At 50.5% G+C, this 18784-nt stretch overlaps 2 protein-coding genes across 2 annotated transcripts in view; both read left to right on the forward strand.

Moving 5' to 3' along the window:
* ppp2r2ba (protein phosphatase 2, regulatory subunit B, beta a) overlaps positions 1-12787 on the forward strand; it is a 19456-nt gene extending 6669 nt beyond the window's left edge. The window contains exons 2-10 of the mRNA XM_067247356.1: positions 2224-2321; positions 2544-2709; positions 3791-3903; positions 6273-6450; positions 6663-6827; positions 8936-9105; positions 9574-9665; positions 9816-9939; positions 12601-12787. Coding sequence (XP_067103457.1) covers positions 2224-2321; positions 2544-2709; positions 3791-3903; positions 6273-6450; positions 6663-6827; positions 8936-9105; positions 9574-9665; positions 9816-9939; positions 12601-12756 — 1262 coding nt within the window. The 3' untranslated portion in view covers positions 12757-12787. The remainder of the gene's footprint in view (positions 1-2223; positions 2322-2543; positions 2710-3790; positions 3904-6272; positions 6451-6662; positions 6828-8935; positions 9106-9573; positions 9666-9815; positions 9940-12600) is intronic.
* A 3674-nt stretch (positions 12788-16461) lies between these two features.
* Positions 16462-17796, forward strand: gpr151 (G protein-coupled receptor 151). Its single transcript, XM_067247123.1, has one exon. The coding sequence runs from the start codon at positions 16462-16464 to the stop codon at positions 17794-17796; it is 1335 nt and encodes a 444-aa protein (XP_067103224.1).
* The last annotated feature ends 988 nt before the right edge of the window (positions 17797-18784 follow it).

The following is an 18784-nucleotide window of genomic DNA, read 5'->3' on the forward strand; positions in this document are numbered from 1 at the left end:
CAGTGGCTTAATGTGTTAATGATTAGAGCTGGAGAGAGAGAGAAGAAGAGAGGGAGGGAAGGAGGGAGGGAGGGAGGAAGGGAGGGAGGAAAGAGGGGAGGAGAGTGTGGACAGTAAAAGAAGAAAGAGACAGAGAAAAAGAAAAGAAAAAACGAGAGAAAGATAGGAATGTGGGAGAGATACAGGAGGAGGGATAAGAGAGAGAGAGAGAGAGAGAGAGAGGGAGGAAAGAAGGAGAATAAAGAGAGGGATGACTAAAAGAGTCCCAGGTTAAGCTGTTTCTTTTCGATTCACACCAATGACTGATGAGATTGGGAGCTGTGTGTGTGTGTGTGTGTGTGTGTGAGTGAGGGCTTATGGGGTGTGCGTGTGTCTGTGTGCGTGTATTATCTCAGGAGAGTGTGTGTGTGTGTGTCTGTGTGCGTGCGTGTATTATCTCAGGAGAGTGTGTGTGCCTCAGAGAACAATAAGGTGTGTCAGTGGGATATCCCCTGGCTGTAATAGGGTCAGAGTGAGTCTTGTCAGGGAAATGTGGTTAGGCTCCAGATTCTAATGTGATCAGTGGAGCCCCCCCTCCCTCACCTCATCATCCACACATTGTGGTGAGGCACACTCCGCTCAGCTTGCAGTCCCATCAGCATGCTGCTAGGACGGAACACTCCTCTCTCTCACACACACAAGACACACACCCACGCAGGCGATCGCACGCGGGACACTCACACGTAACACACACTCTCTCACACACACACGCACACACGCACACGCACACACACACACACACACACACACACACACACACACAGACTTGTTATTCGCTCTTACAAGCTATGTCAAGGTCTACCTCCACCCAGTCCTGTCCGCCCACACCTGCCTGTCCCCTTCACACATGACTCCAGACTCTGCATTGCACAGTTATTGCAGCTCTTTCTCTATGTCTGCCGGATTACTGCTACCATCAGCAACTAAGTCAGAGGGCTATTGGCACACACAGACACACACACAGTCACACAAGCACACACGCTCACGCACACGCACTGCCGCTAGAGACAGAAACCGTCTCCATGGCAACGCTCCCGGTCTCCTTCTTGCGGCTCAGCCAGTATCGGGCCCACGGAGGGTGTTGGGGGTTGAAAACTCTCTCGCTTTCTCTCTCCCTCTTCCTCTCTCTCTCCGTGGCTCTCTCTCTCTCTTTCTCTGCTGTGTGGTGATACGGCTGAAGTCATTGTCCTCCCATACGAGAGCTTTATCTGTCGATCTGTTGCTGTGGGAACCAGGCCAGCATGTGTCTCCTTCCCAGAGCTGTGCCAGTTAGCACCGCTAGCACCGTGCGCTGTCCTTTACCACAGAGGCATCTCTCTGTAGGTGAACACAGAAGCAGTGCTTTGTCACAGACATGTCTTATTCTACGATTTACCTGTAGGTGGATCCGATATGACCTTTTTAAAAGAACATTTAAAGCAACGGCAACAACAAATGTGTTGTTGAAGATGAAGGTAGCCTAATGGTTTTGTATTTGCTACTAGCTACGGGTTCCTGGCTGGGTGACATTTTGCTAGTCGGCAGGCTGGAGCTGTCCTACATTATTGAGCAATAACACAATCAGCCAGCCAGCCATCTAGTCATCCAGACAGCTAGCCAGCCAGCCAGCTCTCTCTCTGCTGCCTGTTCATAACTCATTTATCTGGGTCACCAGTGTTCTGGAGAGTCCTCCTGGAGTCACTCCCTCAGCTTGGAAGATTTCAGTCAGTCACAAGCACAATGGCCTCCCAGACTGATACAATGGGGACATGGGAATGGGAATCTGTAGAAGAAAAGGTTTATTGTCTCTAAGATGTGTCATGATGATGTCATTCTTTGTTCCGCTCACATTCATGACGTCGTGTAGTTAGTCGAGGAGGCTCTCTCCCCATTGACACGCATGTTCTTCTGTCCCTGTCCCCTTGTCCTATCCCCTGTTCTGTCTACTGATTGACATGGTCTCTCCTATGTCCTAGCTGACATTCTCCTTATCATTTCCAAGATGCCTTTAAATCCTAGCTGGCTTCATGTTGCCTTTCGTCCCGTATGTTTATGTCTCTGCTGTGCTCCAGTTGACATGATCTCACGATATCCTAGCTGCCATCATATTTCCTTTTGTCCTCGCTGACATCATCTCTGTCTCCTGTAGCTGACGTTGTATTTCCTTTGTCCCAACTGACCTTATCTCTGTCCTGTCCTTCCTAGCTGACATTATCTCGACGGTGGAGTTTAACTCTTCGGGGGAGCTCCTGGCCACAGGGGATAAAGGAGGAAGAGTGGTCGTCTTCCAGAGAGAGCAGGAGGTAAACTACACTACCCAACATGCAACACCAAGAGATTAGAAACGGATTGTGCATTATCCATGCAGAAGCCCGCGTTCTGCAATGTAAACACACACAGACACACATCATGTAAATACGAGACTAATTTCCTTCCAACAGCACACACGCGCTAACCCCCAAGCCTTGCTTTTCTCGGCTTATCCATGTTTACGTCTCTCTCTGTATTTCGTCTCCCTCCCCCAGAGCAAGAGCCAGCCACAGAGGCGGGGAGAGTACAACGTCTACAGCACGTTCCAGAGCCACGAGCCTGAGTTTGACTACCTGAAGAGTCTGGAGATCGAGGAGAAGATCAACAAGATCCGATGGCTGCCGCAGCAGAACGCCGCCTACTACCTCCTCTCCACCAATGGTAGGCGGGCGCCGTCCAAGGGCGGTTTACTAAGCGGCCAGAAGACCACAGGTGGAAATCTCATCAGAATAGGGCTAAAGCAAGAACCTAGGAACTCTATTTCATGTACAACATGAAAGTGTAAGATTTTCCACTGTGCAGCAGTGTGATTTCCTTCTTGGTAGCGTTCTAGCTGATCCTTTGGATGATTAATGGGATCCCTGGATGATTTCTGGTGTTGTAGAATACTAATAAACCCAGCAGATGAAGGGGGCTGCTGCAGTCATATCTACATGTGTTCCACTTCACTGAGCAACCAGACACCAGCGGAAGCCTTGCAGATTGAAAGCTTCATGCATGGCTGAAAGAGCACACACAGAAACACACACACATACACACACATACTATACATACACCGTTATTGCAACACTCTCACACACACACACACACCGTTATTACCACACACCCACACACACACATACTATACATACACCGTTATTGCAACACTCTCACACTCAAACACACCGTTATTACCACACACCCACACACACACATATACACCAAACCCAACAGACGCCTTGCAGATTGGGGTTCATGCATGGCTGCCACAGCAGACACACACAGCCTTCACCAGATGGACGCTCCTCTGGCGATTGCCCCACTACTCTGACACCAGTTCTACTACACACACACACACACACACACGCACACACACACCCATGCACACACACAAACATTACAAATAGGAAAAAGACTAAGACAGTTATAGAGTCTGGTGAAACAGCGTCCTCGACATTGGACTTTTTCGTCCACTGTGTCTTCATCCTCCAGTCTTACTGGGTATAGTACTAGGGGTACAAGATGTTGCTGTCAGGGTGTTCCTGATGAACCTGTAGAGTAGAGCCAGCAGCACCAGCCTCCACCGCACGGCGGGCCTGTCTTCCCTGGCCTGTGTCCAGCTCTGAGCCAGATTGACTTGACGCCCACCCACCCGGCACACAGCAGTGCTCAGAGCCGCTGATCTCACCGCCCACGTGCCAGTCTGCAGCCTCACCCTGTGTGTGTGTGTGTCTGTGTGTCTGTGTGTGATGTCTCCTCCCAGATAAGACAGTGAAGCTGTGGAAGATCAGTGAGAGGGACAAGCGTCCGGAGGGCTACAACCTGAAGGATGAGGACGGCAGGATCCGAGACCCCTCCACCATCACCTCCCTGAGGGTGAGAACCGGCCAGAACCGGCCAGAACCGCCCCGAACCGCCCCGAACCATCACACTTCCCATTACACCTTTTGTGGTTTAATTATTGAGCTTTTTTATATATATATTTAAATCTATTATATAAAATACAGTAGATGCCTACAGAATATGTACATATTATACTATATATATTATACTGTATTTCAAATATATATTACTACATTAGAATTTTATCAGGTCGGTCATGATTGGAAGGTTAAAGTTGCTCTGGGCGGTTGTGATTGGAGGAGCCTGGTTTAAGGATGGCAAAGACGACGGGCAACCTCAGAGACAAAGAGCCCCCATCCCCCCCCCATCCCCCCCCCCCTCCTCCTCCTTCATGGCGTAGATCGGGGGGTGGAGTGGGGTGCGGCGGACACTCATAAGAGCATAATGATTATGCCCTGCTGATATCTCAGGGTCCTCGGGGGGTGAGGAATGAAAAATGAATGCTGCTTTATGTTATTGCCATGAATACTTTATGAGTGTGATGGGGGTGGTAAGTGTCCTCAGTCTGCTTCTGTCTAGGCCCGCTCCCAAACACCAGGCTGCTGCCTGGGCCCTCATCCTGGTGTTTCATGCTCTGTGACGACGCGTGTAGTCTCAGTCAAATGACTATTATGGGCTGCGGTGCGCGTGCGTGTTGCCTACGCGCAGACTCCTTGTCGTGTGATTGGCCTTCGAAGCTTCCTTTCCCGTGAGACACGTGCGTGGAGCGAAGAGATCAGATCACGGACCACGGAGATCACATGTTCATCTCCAACCGTGACAGATGAGACCCTGTTCTCATCACAGCCCGTAACCACTGGTCTGGAGAGAGGGAGGGGGAGAGAGAGAGAGACAGGGAGAGAGAGAGACAGGGATGGAGACAGGGATGGGTGGAAAGAGAGAGAGAGAGAGAGAGAGGGGAAGAGAGGTAAGGCAGAGATAAGGTAAGAACGAGGGATCGATATGTGTGCCGGGCTGAGGGCCATGAAGGGGATCTGATTTAATCATTTCTTTCATTCTGATTCACACTCCTTCCCCCCCCCCCCTCTCTCGCCTTGGTCTTTCATTTTTTACACAAAGACTCCAGACAGCATTGAAACGGTGTGTGTGTGTATGTGTGCATATGGGAGTGTGTGTGTCATTACAGATTAAGGCCTTCTTCCGCCGTGTCAGACCCCCCTTTGTCTGGCTAACCAGGAGATCGTAGGAGGGGAGGGGGGGGGGGAGGAGGGACTGGGGAGAGGTTTCAATCCCGTTTCACAGACCAAGAAGAAATTTAGGAGGAGAGGGGGGGGGGGGGGGGGGGGGTCGAGAGGAGAGAAGAAAAAAGAAGAGATGGGAGGAGAGGAGAGGAGAAGAGAGGAGGATAGTAAAGGAGAGGAGAAGAGAGGAGGAGATGAAGAAGAGGAGAGACCAGTCTGGTGGATAACCGAGTCCTCTCTCTCTGTAGAGAACATGGTGGAGAGGGACAAGCAGTTGATTTGTTTGCCCCTCTCTTTCTTTGTCCATATTTTATCCGCTTAATGGGGGCTTCATGCTTCATGCAGGCTGCCAAAGATTCTTTGAAGCAGTATGTGTGTGTGTGTGTGTGTGGGTGGGTGTGTGTGTGTGAGAGAGAGAGTGAATGTGTGTGTGTGTGTGCTCAGTTATCATTCCACAGCAGGGCCTAGCGATGCCCTCAGGCCATCTCTGGCTCTGCTGGTCCCTGGCTCTCTGTCTGTTTATCTGTCTTTCCTTCTCTCTCTCTCTCTCTCTCTCTCTCTCTCTCTCTCTCTCTCTCTCTCTCTCTCTCTCTCTCTCTCTCTCTCTCTCTCTCTCTCTCTCTCTCTCTCTCTCTCTCTCTCTCTCTCTCTCTCTCTCTCTCACACACACACACACACAGTCAGTCAGTCAGGGAGCTGGGTAGCCTCTGGGTCCAGGGAGTGGGAGTGGGCTCAGATAACCAGGCTGTCACAGTGCCAGTCACCCAGCAGCTTACTGCTCCAGCAGTCTCCCCCCCGTACCCCTGGCTGCTCCCTCTGTCCTCCCGGATCCAAATGTCAGGTTCTCCATGTGTTCCTCCCATACACTTATGTCAGGCTTCTAATACAGCTCCACACCCTGAGCCAAGTCACCAAGGAGGATGAAGAGGAGGAGGAGGAGGAACTACTTATCGTCCGCCTATAGGGCTTTCAAGGCCTTTCTCATGCTGTAGCTCTGGCCGGTGGCCTTGAAAAGCCTAGGAATTAGTCTCTAATAGCTGTTTATACATCTCTATCCTCCCCCCTCCCTGCTTCCTCCCCCTCACATCTCTCTATCTCTCTCTCGCCGTTTTCTATTGATTTATATTCATTCCCCTCCATCCCCTCCCCCTGCCTCTCCAGGTGCCTGTGCTGCAGCCCATGGACCTGATGGTGGAGGCCACGGCCAGGCGTGTGTTCAGCAACGCCCACACCTACCACATCAACTCCATCTCCGTCAACTCCGACCTGCAGACCTTCATCTCCACGGACGACCTCCGTGTCAACCTCTGGAACCTGGAGATCACGGACCGCAGCTTCAGTATCCTTCTCACACACACACGTGCGCACACATGCAAATGCACACAGACCCACATTTTCTCTCCCTCTCTCTCTACCCCAACGACTCTCTTTCTCTCCCTCTATGCACCATCTGTATGGCGGTGTTGTTTCATTGTGGACCTATCACGTGTAGTCCCGCACTGGGCGAATCCATCATGGGAGTTGTAGTCCTTCACCACCGCCGCCCCTCAGACATTGTGGACATCAAGCCGTCCAACATGGAGGAGCTGACGGAGGTGATCACCTCGGCGGAGTTCCACCCTCAGCAGTGCCACACCCTGGCCTACAGCAGCAGCAAGGGCTCCATCCGCCTCTGTGACATGAGAGAGGCCGCACTGTGTGACAAACACTCCAAGTGTGAGTACCGTGAGGGGGGAGGGAGGACGGGAGGACGGGGTGATAAGGAGAGAGGGAAGGGAAACGGGATGAGGGGGGGGGAGTGGACAGAGAGGGATGGGGAGAAAAGGGGAGGCACGGATAGGGGAGGAAAATAAGTAAGAGGGAGAAAGGGAGAGGGGTGGAAGGGCGGAGGGGAAAAGAGGCAGGGTGTTGCATGCGGTCCGGAGAACTGCGAGACGGAACAGGAAGGGAGATAAGATATGGGGGCAGGCCGAGATGATGAGAACCAAACACCGAGTGTGGCTGGCGAGACTGAGAGAGCAGAACAAGATGGAAAGAATAAACGACCCAAAGGAATGATGGATACAGGGGAAGAGGAAAACAGATCGTTCTGTTCATGGATGGCAATTCATATTCATAGTCCTTTAATCCAGCTTCAGGCTGTGAGGTTGACATTTATCCTTCCCTGGCTCAATATGCTAGGATTGATAACCACACACACACACAAATACATGTACACACTCACTCACACACACAGACAATGACCACCTGCCCCTGTTAAGCTTAAGATTGTATGCACGCATTCTGATGGAATGAATAATGAATACATTGACATTTAAGCAGGCGATCGATGCAGTAAGAGTCCTAGCAGCTTACCTTTAGAAAGACGCCTGCTTGTTCAATAATGGCAGTTATTTTTCCGAGTCATATTGACGTGTTCGGTGGCCTGTAACCTCCTACATCCTGTTGAATTTCACATGAGCGTTTTGGCTGAATATTTTAACACATTTGGGAAAACCTGAGGGCAGATAAACCCTATGGATGAGTTTATTTAAAAAAAAAAAAAATCTTTTTTTTTCTTTAAATCTCAATAGCCGTGTCTTGTGATAAGAGCCTATAAGATGAATGATGTTTGTTTGATAGCACACAGTGTCCATTCCTTAACAGATGATCGCACACACACATAAACACACACTCACACACACACACACACACACACCCACACACACACAGCAGGCAGGTGCATGCCTGTTAGCCGGAGGACAGGTCTGTTAATACAGTCCCACTCTCTCTCTGCATGAGCTCATATGGCTTACAGCAATGTATGAGCCCCCTGCCCCTGCACACTCTCTCTCTTTGAGTGTGTGTATGTGTGTGTGTATCCCCCCTGTCCCACAGCAATAAATCTCGAAGCCATCCTGTAGACTGCTAGAATCAATCAGCGTTAGAGTGTGTTGAGGGACGCAAGGATGGAGAGAGAGGGATGGAGGGAGGAAGAGGGGGGGGGGTTCATTGCGGCCTTCCTTAAAGCACTAAGCCCCAGGTCAGAGACAGGGGACCCCCCCCCCCCCCCCAGAGTCTCTCCAGGGACCCTATTACACACCTCTGGAGTGGGACAGGAGAGGGAAGGGGAACACCCAATTGTATAACACACACATACACACACTGTAATAAACACACACACACACAGCTTTGTGAGGGAAAACATCTGCAAATCCAGCAGGGCCCAAATAGGCCCGGCGCTTTGACATTGATTTGTTTTTCTTTCTCCCCCTCCCTCATCCCCCTTTTATTCTATCCTTCACCCCAAATCCCTCGTTAGGCTCCCCACTGACACACTGCACAGCTACTCTCTCAGTTGTGTCAACAGCGGGAGGGAGGGAGGGACTGGGGGAGAGGAGGGGGGAGGAGAGGAGGGACTGGAGATTATAGTGAAAGGAGGGAGGGAAGCAAGCAGGAGTAGAAGAGGAGTGGAGGGAAAGCGACAGGAGAGGGGGATGGAGGCAGGGAGGGAGGGGGGAGAGAAAAGGCGAAAGGGAGGGTGATGGAGCAGTGTAACTGACAGTATAATTATGGGATGTCTTGCCGTCCCCCGTGTGCAGGCCTGCACATGCATCAGCTGCCCCCGGCAACATCGATACGAATCCTAACAAAATGTACAGACCTTGTTGACCCACTGCTTTTACTGAGAGAGACCTGTCAGAAAGAGACTCCTTAGAGAGAGACCCCACTGAGCAGCACATACACACACACGTTTACAAACATGTCGGGGTATTGTTCACCTTTCTTACACCTAACTCTCTCTCTTTCTCTCTCTCTCGCTCCCCTCGTCTTCTCTCTCTCAGACTTTGAGGAGCCCGAGGATCCATCCACTCGTTCCTTCTTCTCAGAGATCATCTCCTCGGTCTCTGACGTCAAGTTCAGCCACAGCGGACGCTACCTGCTGACCAGAGACTATCTCACCGCCAAGGTGTGGGACCTCCAGATGGAGAACAAACCCCTGGAGACCTACCAGGTACGCCACACGTGTGTGTGTTACTGTGTGTGTTACTGTGTGTGTTACTGTGTGTGGGGGGTCTTTGTGTGCCCCTCTTTCCAAACACGGGTCGGCCTTACCCGCCTAACCAGCCTGGTAAGGTTAAATAAAGGTTAGGCTGAATAAATCAAATTCAGCCATATTGATTTGGGTCCCATCACTCAACGTAATCAGATCCCACTGTCAGTCTGCCAGTGGGATCCACCATGCTACCCAGTCATCTTCACCAATTAACCCACAGGGATGTATTGAGCCCTGTGTCCCATAGAAGACTGATAGTGTGTGTGTGTGTCTGCTGCTGAAGCCTACATTGACTCTCCCTCACGCTGTGTGGTCCTCCGGGTCATGCCTACCGAGCATGATCATTGGCCGACAATCTTGCAAGGTCAGGCGTGATTGATTAGATGATCTGTCCATCATGATCCCGGCTCTGTCTCCCTTGTGCAGGTCCATGACTACCTGAGGGGCAAGCTGTGCTCTCTGTATGAGAACGACTGCATATTCGACAAGTTTGAGTGTGTCTGGAACGGCTCAGACAGGTCAGTTAATGTCTATCTATATTATTTCTTTCTTTCTCCCTACATTATTTCTCCATCTCTTTGTCCCCCGCTGTATATTTCTCTCTCTGTCTCTCTGTCTCTGTCTCTATCAAACTAACCCTGTCTCCTTCCTTCCCTCCCTCTCTCCAGTGTGATCATGACCGGTTCCTACAACAACTTCTTCCGGATGTTCGACCGGAACACCAAGCGGGACGTGACCCTGGAGGCTTCCAGAGAGAACAGCAAACCCAGGGCCATCCTCAAACCCCGCAAGGTAGACAACCCTACACCCACACCAGCCTAGCAGGCCCCACACCGAGCCCTGTACTACCTAGCAGGCCCCACACCGAGCCCTGTACTACCTAGCAGGCCCCACACCGAGCCCTGTACTACCTAGCAGGCCCCACACCGAGCCCTGTACTACCTAGCAGGCCCCACACCGAGCCCTGTACTACCTAGCAGGCCCCACACCGAGCCCTGTACTACCTAGCAGGCCCCACACCGAGCCCTGTACTACCTAGCAGGCCCCACACCGAGCCCTGTACTACCTAGCAGGCCCCACACCGAGCCCTGTACTACCTAGCAGGCCCCACACCGAGCCCTGTACTACCTAGCAGGCCCCACACCGAGCCCTGTACTACCTAGCAGGCCCCACACCGAGCCCTGTACTACCTAGCAGGCCCCACACCGAGCCCTGTACTACCTAGCAGGCCCCACACCGAGCCCTGTACTACCTAGCAGGCCCCACACCGAGCCCTGTACTACCTAGCAGGCCCCACACCGAGCCCTGTACTACCTAGCAGGCCCCACACCGAGCCCTGTACTACCTAGCAGGCCCCACACCGAGCCCTGTACTACCTAGCAGGCCCCACACCGAGCCCTGTACTACCTAGCAGGCCCCACACCGAGCCCTGTACTACCTAGCAGGCCCCACACCGAGCCCTGTACTACCTAGCAGGCCCCACACCGAGCCCTGTACTACCTAGCAGGCCCCACACCGAGCCCTGTACTACCTAGCAGGCCCCACACCGAGCCCTGTACTACCTAGCAGGCCCCACACCGAGCCCTGTACTACCTAGCAGGCCCCACACCGAGCCCTGTACTACCTAGAAGACTCTACAGCTAGACCTGTACTACCTAGAAGACTCTACAGCTAGACCTGTACTACCTAGAAGACTCTACACCTAGACCTGTACTACCTAGAAGACTCTACAGCTAGACCTGTACTACCTAGAAGACTCTACACCTAGACCTGTACTACCTAGAAGACTCTACAGCTAGACCTGTACTACCTAGCAGGCCCCACACCGAGCCCTGTACTACCTAGAAGACTCTACAGCTAGACCTGTACTGCCTAGAAGACTCTACACCTAGACCTGTACTATCTAGAAGACTCTACACCGAGCCCTGTACTACCTAGAAGACTCTACAGCTAGACCTGTACTATCTAGAAGACTCTACACCTAGACCTGTACTACCTAGAAGACTCTACAGCTAGACCTGTACTGCCTAGAAGACTCTACACCTAGACCTGTACTACCTAGAAGACTCTACAGCTAGACCTGTACTGCCTAGAAGACTCTACACCTAGACCTGTACCACCTAGAAGACTCTACAGCTAGACCTGTACTACCTAGAAGACTCTACAGCTAGACCTGTACTACCTAGAAGACTCTACAGCTAGACCTGTACTGCCTAGAAGACTCTACACCTAGACCTGTACTATCTAGAAGACTCTATAGCTAGACCTGTACTACCTAGAAGACTACACCTAGCCCTGTACCACCTAGAAGACTCTACAGCTAGACCTGTACTACCTAGAAGACTACACCTAGCCCTGTACCACCTAGAAGACTCTACAGCTAGACCTGTACTGCCTAGAAGACTCTACACCTAGACCTGTACTATCTAGAAGACTCTATAGCTAGACCTGTACTACCTAGAAGACTACACCTAGCCCTGTACCACCTAGAAGACTCTACAGCTAGACCTGTACTACCTAGAAGACTACACCTAGCCCTGTACCACCTAGAAGACTCTACAGCTAGACCTGTACTACCTAGAAGACTCTACAGCTAGACCTGTACTACCTAGAAGACTCTACAGCTAGACCTGTACTACCTAGAAGACTCTACACCTAGACCTGTACTATCTAGAAGACTCTACAGCTAGACCTGTACTACCTAGAAGACTACACCTAGCCCTGTACCACCTAGAAGACTCTACAGCTAGACCTGTACTACCTAGAAGACTCTACAGCTAGACCTGTACTACCTAGAAGACTCTACAGCTAGACCTGTACTACCTAGAAGACTCTATAGCTAGACCTGTACTACCTAGAAGACTACACCTAGCCCTGTACCACCTAGAAGACTCTACAGCTAGACCTGTACTACCTAGAAGACTACACCTAGCCCTGTACCACCTAGAAGACTCTACAGCTAGACCTGTACTACCTAGAAGACTCTACAGTTAGACCTGTACTACCTAGAAGACTCTACAGCTAGACCTGTACTATCTAGAAGACTCTACAGCTAGACCTGTACTACCTAGAAGACTACACCTAGCCATGTACCACCTAGAAGACTCTACAGCTAGACCTGTACTACCTAGAAGACTCTACAGCTAGACCTGTACTACCTAGAAGACTCTACACCTAGACCTGTACTAACTATCCCCCCCAACCCAGCACCTAGACCCACTGTGGTCTTGCACACACAAACAGCAGGCCCTAGCAGGCCTGAAGTGTTCCGTTTCTATTTGAGTTTTACAGTCCATCATTTGAGCTTCATCAACTTTCACAATGGCTCACCTCAGCTGCGTTGAGATGAGCTGTATTCTGTCCAATGAGATTTGTTGTCCGTCTAGGCTCAACAGAGCCCCCTAGACACATGGAACCCGCGACCTCTCTAACAGCCCGTGTCCTCTCCCTCAGGTGTGCGTGGGCGGCAAGCGTCGTAAGGACGAGATCAGCGTGGACAGCCTGGACTTCAGTAAGAAGATCCTGCACACCACCTGGCACCCCCAGGAGAACATCATCGCCGTGGCGGCAACCAACAACCTCTACATCTTCCAGGACAAGGTCAACTAGAGGTCAACCCCCGGGCCTCACGACCCCTGACCCCAACGCATGAGGGGCGGGAGGGAGGCAGATGAAGGATGGAGGAAGGAACGGAGGGATGGATGGAGTAAGAGGAAGAGAGATGGATCCCCTGTATGTACAGTGTGTTGTCCTGGGTGAGATCCTGGTGTCTGGTAAGACTGCTGACCTGCTGTTACACAGCTCTGCTGGGGTGCAGAGTTTTTCGAGACAAGGAATTTTGGGGAGGCACGGAAAATTGAGAGTTCAGACTCTGAAATTCTGGAATGTGGTCGATCGGGAGACGGAATACACTTGAGTGAAAGAGGCTTCTGGACCAGATGGAAAACGAGACGTGTTCTGCACAAACCACTCCGACTCCCCGATACGACTTCTTATTTATTTTCTTTTGTCATGCGACGCTGTGAAGAATGTGGGGGCTGCATATTCATACTGACTGGCAGGCGAATTCTGGACCCATGGACTAAGATGTAGCATCCCTCGAACACCTTTGTCTGTGGATAAACATGGGATATGGGGACATTAAGCATAGAGCACACAGTTCAAATCTGCCTTTCCTGGAGGAAGTGTGTGACGTAGCAACGTCTCCCTGTTTACCCCGCCTGCCCACCAGTCTATTGGCTGGGACAGGACAGTTGTCACAGTGTCGTCTCTGGACAGGAAGAGACTGTTCCATTCCGACCCCTGACCCTTCTCAATAGCCCCGGAGCTGAGAGGGGGATTGTTTCCGCCTGCTGTGAACCAGCCTGGTGAAGGTTGATCTCTCTCTCTTTTTTCCATGTTCCGTGTCTCCAGTAGGGGGCAGCAAGTCAATGTGAACGAGGCCTTCGTAGGCTTGGTACGATGGTTTGATTTAAAATGCTGTAATTGTTTTCCTTTTTTTCTTCTCTTTGGTCGATGATGATTCTGTTTTAGAAGCTGTGGTGCCTTCTTTTGGTATGTGGGGTTTGATGTTTGGGGAGGGAGGGGGGTTGGGGGGTGGGGGTGTTGACCGGGGTGAAGGGAGGGGGGATGGGGTGGAGGAAGAGTAGGAGTGTGAATGTAAAAAAAAAAAGAAAAAAAAAATGTTAGAAGAAATGTTGACCTAAATCTTAGTTTAAAAAAGGCTTTTTATTCTCTATCTGTAAAACTAAAAAGTCCCCCTCCACACACACACACACACACACACACTCACACACACTCTGATAAAGAAGTACTGGAAGCCACGAGTACACTTACATCAGCACACTGACTGCATGTGTGTGCTCGGCGGAGGTAACCAACCTGGGTCCCACCACCGGTGCAGGGCAGCCGTGTGTGTAAGTATAACTGCTAATGCACTATAACCCTGCAGTTGGTCTGATCTCTAACCAATTAAAAGACAAAAGCGCTACTGACAGACGCCATTCAAACAACCAATAGAGAGACACATGTCCGAGTGTGGACGTCTGTGTCGAACAATGTTGATTTAAGTCGCCACCGTCAACAGAAACCGCGGATGACGTCCCCCGACATCCACAAACCCTCCGTGGGTTCATAAAGGGACGCCGGCTGCAAACCCGTTGGTGTGCAGTGACTTCTTCAGCCACCCTAGCGTGGTGTTGCATGAAGCGTTTGATACATGAAACTGTCCGTCTGCATACGGTCCCCCTGCGCATCCTCCCATACACAGCAGGATACAGGCGCAGTGCTTCTAGGCAGTATCACGTCCTCAGTCTGGTCAGGAGCTCGAGACTGTGTGCCAGTGCCTGTCAATGTTTCAGCTCCACTTTATTTGAATGTGCTCCTCTCCCTGTGGTCGGTCTTCTCGCTATCGACAAACTACAAGCTGCAACTCGGCTGAGATGCAGGATAGGGGTTTGGTGAGCGGTCAGTTGAGTCGCTGTCCTTGCTTGGTACAATAGGATCTATAGAGGATCTGCTCAGTTTACTCTCCAGATAACGTACTGTCTTTAATACATTTCTGCCCCTTAACTGTAAAACGAATTTCCCCTATTCGACACATTGAATTTCTAATAACCCCAAAGTAGGATGATGCTATGCGGTTGTCCGAGAGCAATTTTGCTTTGTCTTCTTGTTTGTCAAGATTAGGATTTGGAGGCCAGCTCAGCTGATCCTAGATATGATGAGTTTTTGAGATATGAGGCAGTATCATCACAATGACTAAACAGTAACAAGGGGCTCTGTAAAATCAGGGAATTTTAGGTATGATTCCTTTAAACAGTCATTTCTTCTTCTAAAAAACAAACAAAAAAAAGTTACTTTGAGAAAACTTCTAGGTAAAAAAAAAAAAAACTTTTATAGCTGAGAATTTATTGACTGATGACATGCAATTAAGTCTTTCTGCTTACTGGATTTTCTTTGAATAAAAAAAAATGTGTGCAAGTTCAAACCTTGTGACAGTGTGTTTGTTTCTCATTATCATGGATCACAGCCAGTATTGTTTGTCATGGTGATCTCTTGAGGATTGTAATTACTGTCTGAATTACCATCTCAACAGAAAATCTTAATGAAATCATAAATCAAAGTCATTAAATCCTGTTATTATCATCACTGTGATTACAAAATAATTTAGTGTTCTGTGGATTTTATACACTTGATTTTATAGTTTGATGTATTAGATCTGTAAGATGGTAAATGTCTAGAAAAGACTAGCCAAGTCTTGTTCCCAAATACAGGGTGCCATTCTTTAATTTATGGAAAGAGGGACAGGAACGCCCTCATGTGGGTACAATTTGAACTGAACGTTGGCCACCTGTATTGAAATCAGAAAAAGATATTCTGCGGTGAGGTCAAGTCACGTTTCATCAACAACATACAAGAAAATAAATAGTCTTTTTAATGTTCGGTCACTGTTGTAAAAAGACTACAGTAACTTGTTTAATCATTTTCGTCTTTTCGTATTTGGCTTGTTTTATATTGGTTTAGAACTATAGTACTTCTTCTGAAGCGTTGATGTTTAAACATAAATTATACAGATATATCCAGTAGTCCATTAGCATTAAGTCTGACCTATTCTCAGAAAATGCCTCGGTCTAACAATTCATTAATCATTCGTTTTTTCCATCAGATCAACAAATATGGTAATACTGCGCTATAAATTCATAGGACAAATTATTCAGTTGTCACCGAAGGATAAATAATAGTTAAACGCACTGGATCCATCAAATACTCGCCTAAAATGCCCACAACAAATCTTTTATGCTACGCCAGTTTATTCCCACTGCGTCAACATTAAATTGTAATGCACCATTATTCATTCATAGGAAAAACTATTCCGGTTGTCACGTAATTATAAATCATAGTTTAATGCTGTGGGACCAATAGGACCTGTGTGCCTTGTATCCCACCTTTCTAATTGGCCCCGCGAGACTTTAGAACCGAGCTCAGCGCACGCAGTCAGTCAGCTGGGGACGGCAGCTGTCAATCAAAGCGCATCTTTATAAGCGCCCAACAAGCTTTCTCGCCCCTGTCTCTCCAGATAAACTCGTCTCGACACAGACAGGAGCAGGACTGAGTTGATCGATGCAATTATGAACAGAGATTACACTGATATTGATCTGTCTGTATGCTCATGTTGAAATATACAGTATTTAGATTGAAGCTTACAAACTGTTAATATCCTTTTTGGTCGTTTTTTACGTCAGGCTTCTCTTGTATTTTTTTTAGATAACTTCTTAACACACATTTTTTTTTGGTCTTCACTAAACCAACAAGATGGACAAACTTGGCACTGTGACTAATGTCACCGCAGGCAACAGTTCCATGGACAGGAGTGCCGTTATCGAGCAGGGCTCCACCCAGCACCTGGACCCGGGCGACCTCAAGGTCCTGGTGCCTGTCCTGCTGGGGGTGCTGTGTGTCCTGGGCCTGGCCTTCAACCTCACCGCCATGGGCATTCTCTTCTCCAACGCCCGCAAGAGCAAGCTCTCCCTCATCAACTCCCTGGTGCTCAACCTCACGCTGGCCGACGGCCTCCTGCTGGCCTTCGCCGTGCCCTTCCGGGCCGTCGCTTACTCCCAGACCAGCTGGACGCTGGGCTGGCCCGTGTGCAAGACGGCCGACTGGTTCCTCCACGCCTGCATGGCGGCCAAGAGCTTCACGGTGGCCGTGATGGCCAAGGCGTGCTACCGCTACGTGTCCAACCCCAACAAGCAGACGAGCGTCCGCCTGGGCACCGTCCTGGTGGTGCTCTTCTTCACCTGGCTCGCTGCCTGCTCCGCGCCTGTCCCCCACTGGCTGTTCGCCTCCCTGCAGAGGGAGAGCCAGGGGCTGGTGTGCGTGCAGGTGGTCCCCCCCGAGGCCCGGGACTTTATGTCCGTGTACGTGAAGGCGTACCCCCTGGGCGTGTACTGCGCCCCGCTGAGCTTCGCCCTGCTCTACTTCTGGAAGGCGTACGGCCGGTGCCAGCGGCGCTCCAGCAAGACCCAGAACCTGCGCACTCAGATCCGCTCCCGGAAGCTCACCCTGATGCTGTTCTGCCTGACGGTGGCCATGGCGACCCTGTGGCTGCCGCAGTGGGTGGTGTGGGTGTGGGAGCGCCACGCGGCGCAGAGGGCGGGCGAGGGCGGCGAGCCCTCCGCGGCCTCGCCGCCGCTCCTCCTCGCCCTCTGCGCCCAGCTGCTGGCGCTCTCCCTGTCCCTGGTGAACCCCGTCATCGTGCTGTCCCTGTCGGACGAGTTCCGGGAGGGCTACCGGGGGCTGTGGAGGCGCCTCACCCTCCGCAAGCACCCACCGCCCAGGCCCAAGCCAGGGCCCCACGCCCCCACCGCCCCGCAGTCCCCCTGCCCCAGGCCAGAGACCTCGGGCCAGAGGCGAGGGGACAGAGGCCTGGAGCCCAGCCCCAGCTGCGACCAGGGCCACCGAGGAGAGGCGGCGGCGCCCGAGGCGGAGCGAGGCAGCACGGGGGAGGGGGAGGGAGAGAGCCCCCGGGATGGGATCGTCCTGCCGGATGTGGAGCAGTTCTGGAACGAGAGGGAGACGGGCTCTCTCACCGACGAGAACGACCCCATTCCATGGGAGCACCAGGAGGGCAAGGAGACAAGGAAGTGAAGGAAGGAGACGTTTCAGTCATCTCCCGCACTGCGGCTTAATGTTAGAGTTAATGTATGTTGAACCGGACCGTGTTACATTTTGAAAGTATTCAAAAGAGAAGGGGAGACAGAGACAAAGGACACAAGCAGAGGTTGTTTTTAAGTATTTGGACTCGGATGGCTTCGGTCAGCACACTTAACCAACCTCAGCACCTTGCAGACAGCACCAAAATCAGGACATCCCAATACTGGTTGGTATTCTTTCAAATGTGTTCTTGATATTACTTGTGTATACTACTCTGATATTTATAACTCTTATAAGTGTTTAGGTGCAATACACCTAGGGAGTCATGTTATATTTGAATGTGTATTCACTATGAAATGTGATGTTTATTAGTGGCACTGTCTTATAAAAGTGTTGAAGTGCAGACCCTTTTCCCAGCTTTAGCAAATAGAACGTGAGGAGAATGTAAATTACAGTGCAGGAAGTTTTACTATGTTTGCAAAGGTTGTTGTGTTGAAAGGTTGCTTTCAACACTGAAATTGGTAAATGTCAATGCATCCCTTTGAAAATGTGGCTGATGACCAGCAGGTGGTGTGTACTGTAGTACTGAACCGTGTTTGACGTCTCAGTTGTGTGTTTGTCATTCTGTCAGCGCTCTGTAAGGATTGTGAAACGTTTTGTTTACAATAAAGTGAACTGCATTAAAAAACCCAAGCAGTGTGACTGATCATTGATCATTCCTTCACACCTATAGCTATAGTGACCTGAAGCGCAAGGATGCTTGAAGATACTAACTTAAGGGAGGGAGGGGGGGGGGGGGAGGGGTGAAGGAGGATGAGAGAGGGAGTAATTGAGTGAACTAACTGGGAGGATCAAACATTCCAGAATGGAGCCCCTGTTGGCTTCAGGGGCCATTAGAAACATTGGAATAGAAGGCCAGTCATTAGTATTACCACGGGCGCTAATTACTGTCAAAGGTTTCCCTTTGAACTGGGACTCCCGC

Source organism: Osmerus mordax, chromosome 12 (genome assembly GCF_038355195.1).
Source record: "Osmerus mordax isolate fOsmMor3 chromosome 12, fOsmMor3.pri, whole genome shotgun sequence".
Lineage (NCBI taxonomy): Eukaryota > Metazoa > Chordata > Actinopteri > Osmeriformes > Osmeridae > Osmerus > Osmerus mordax.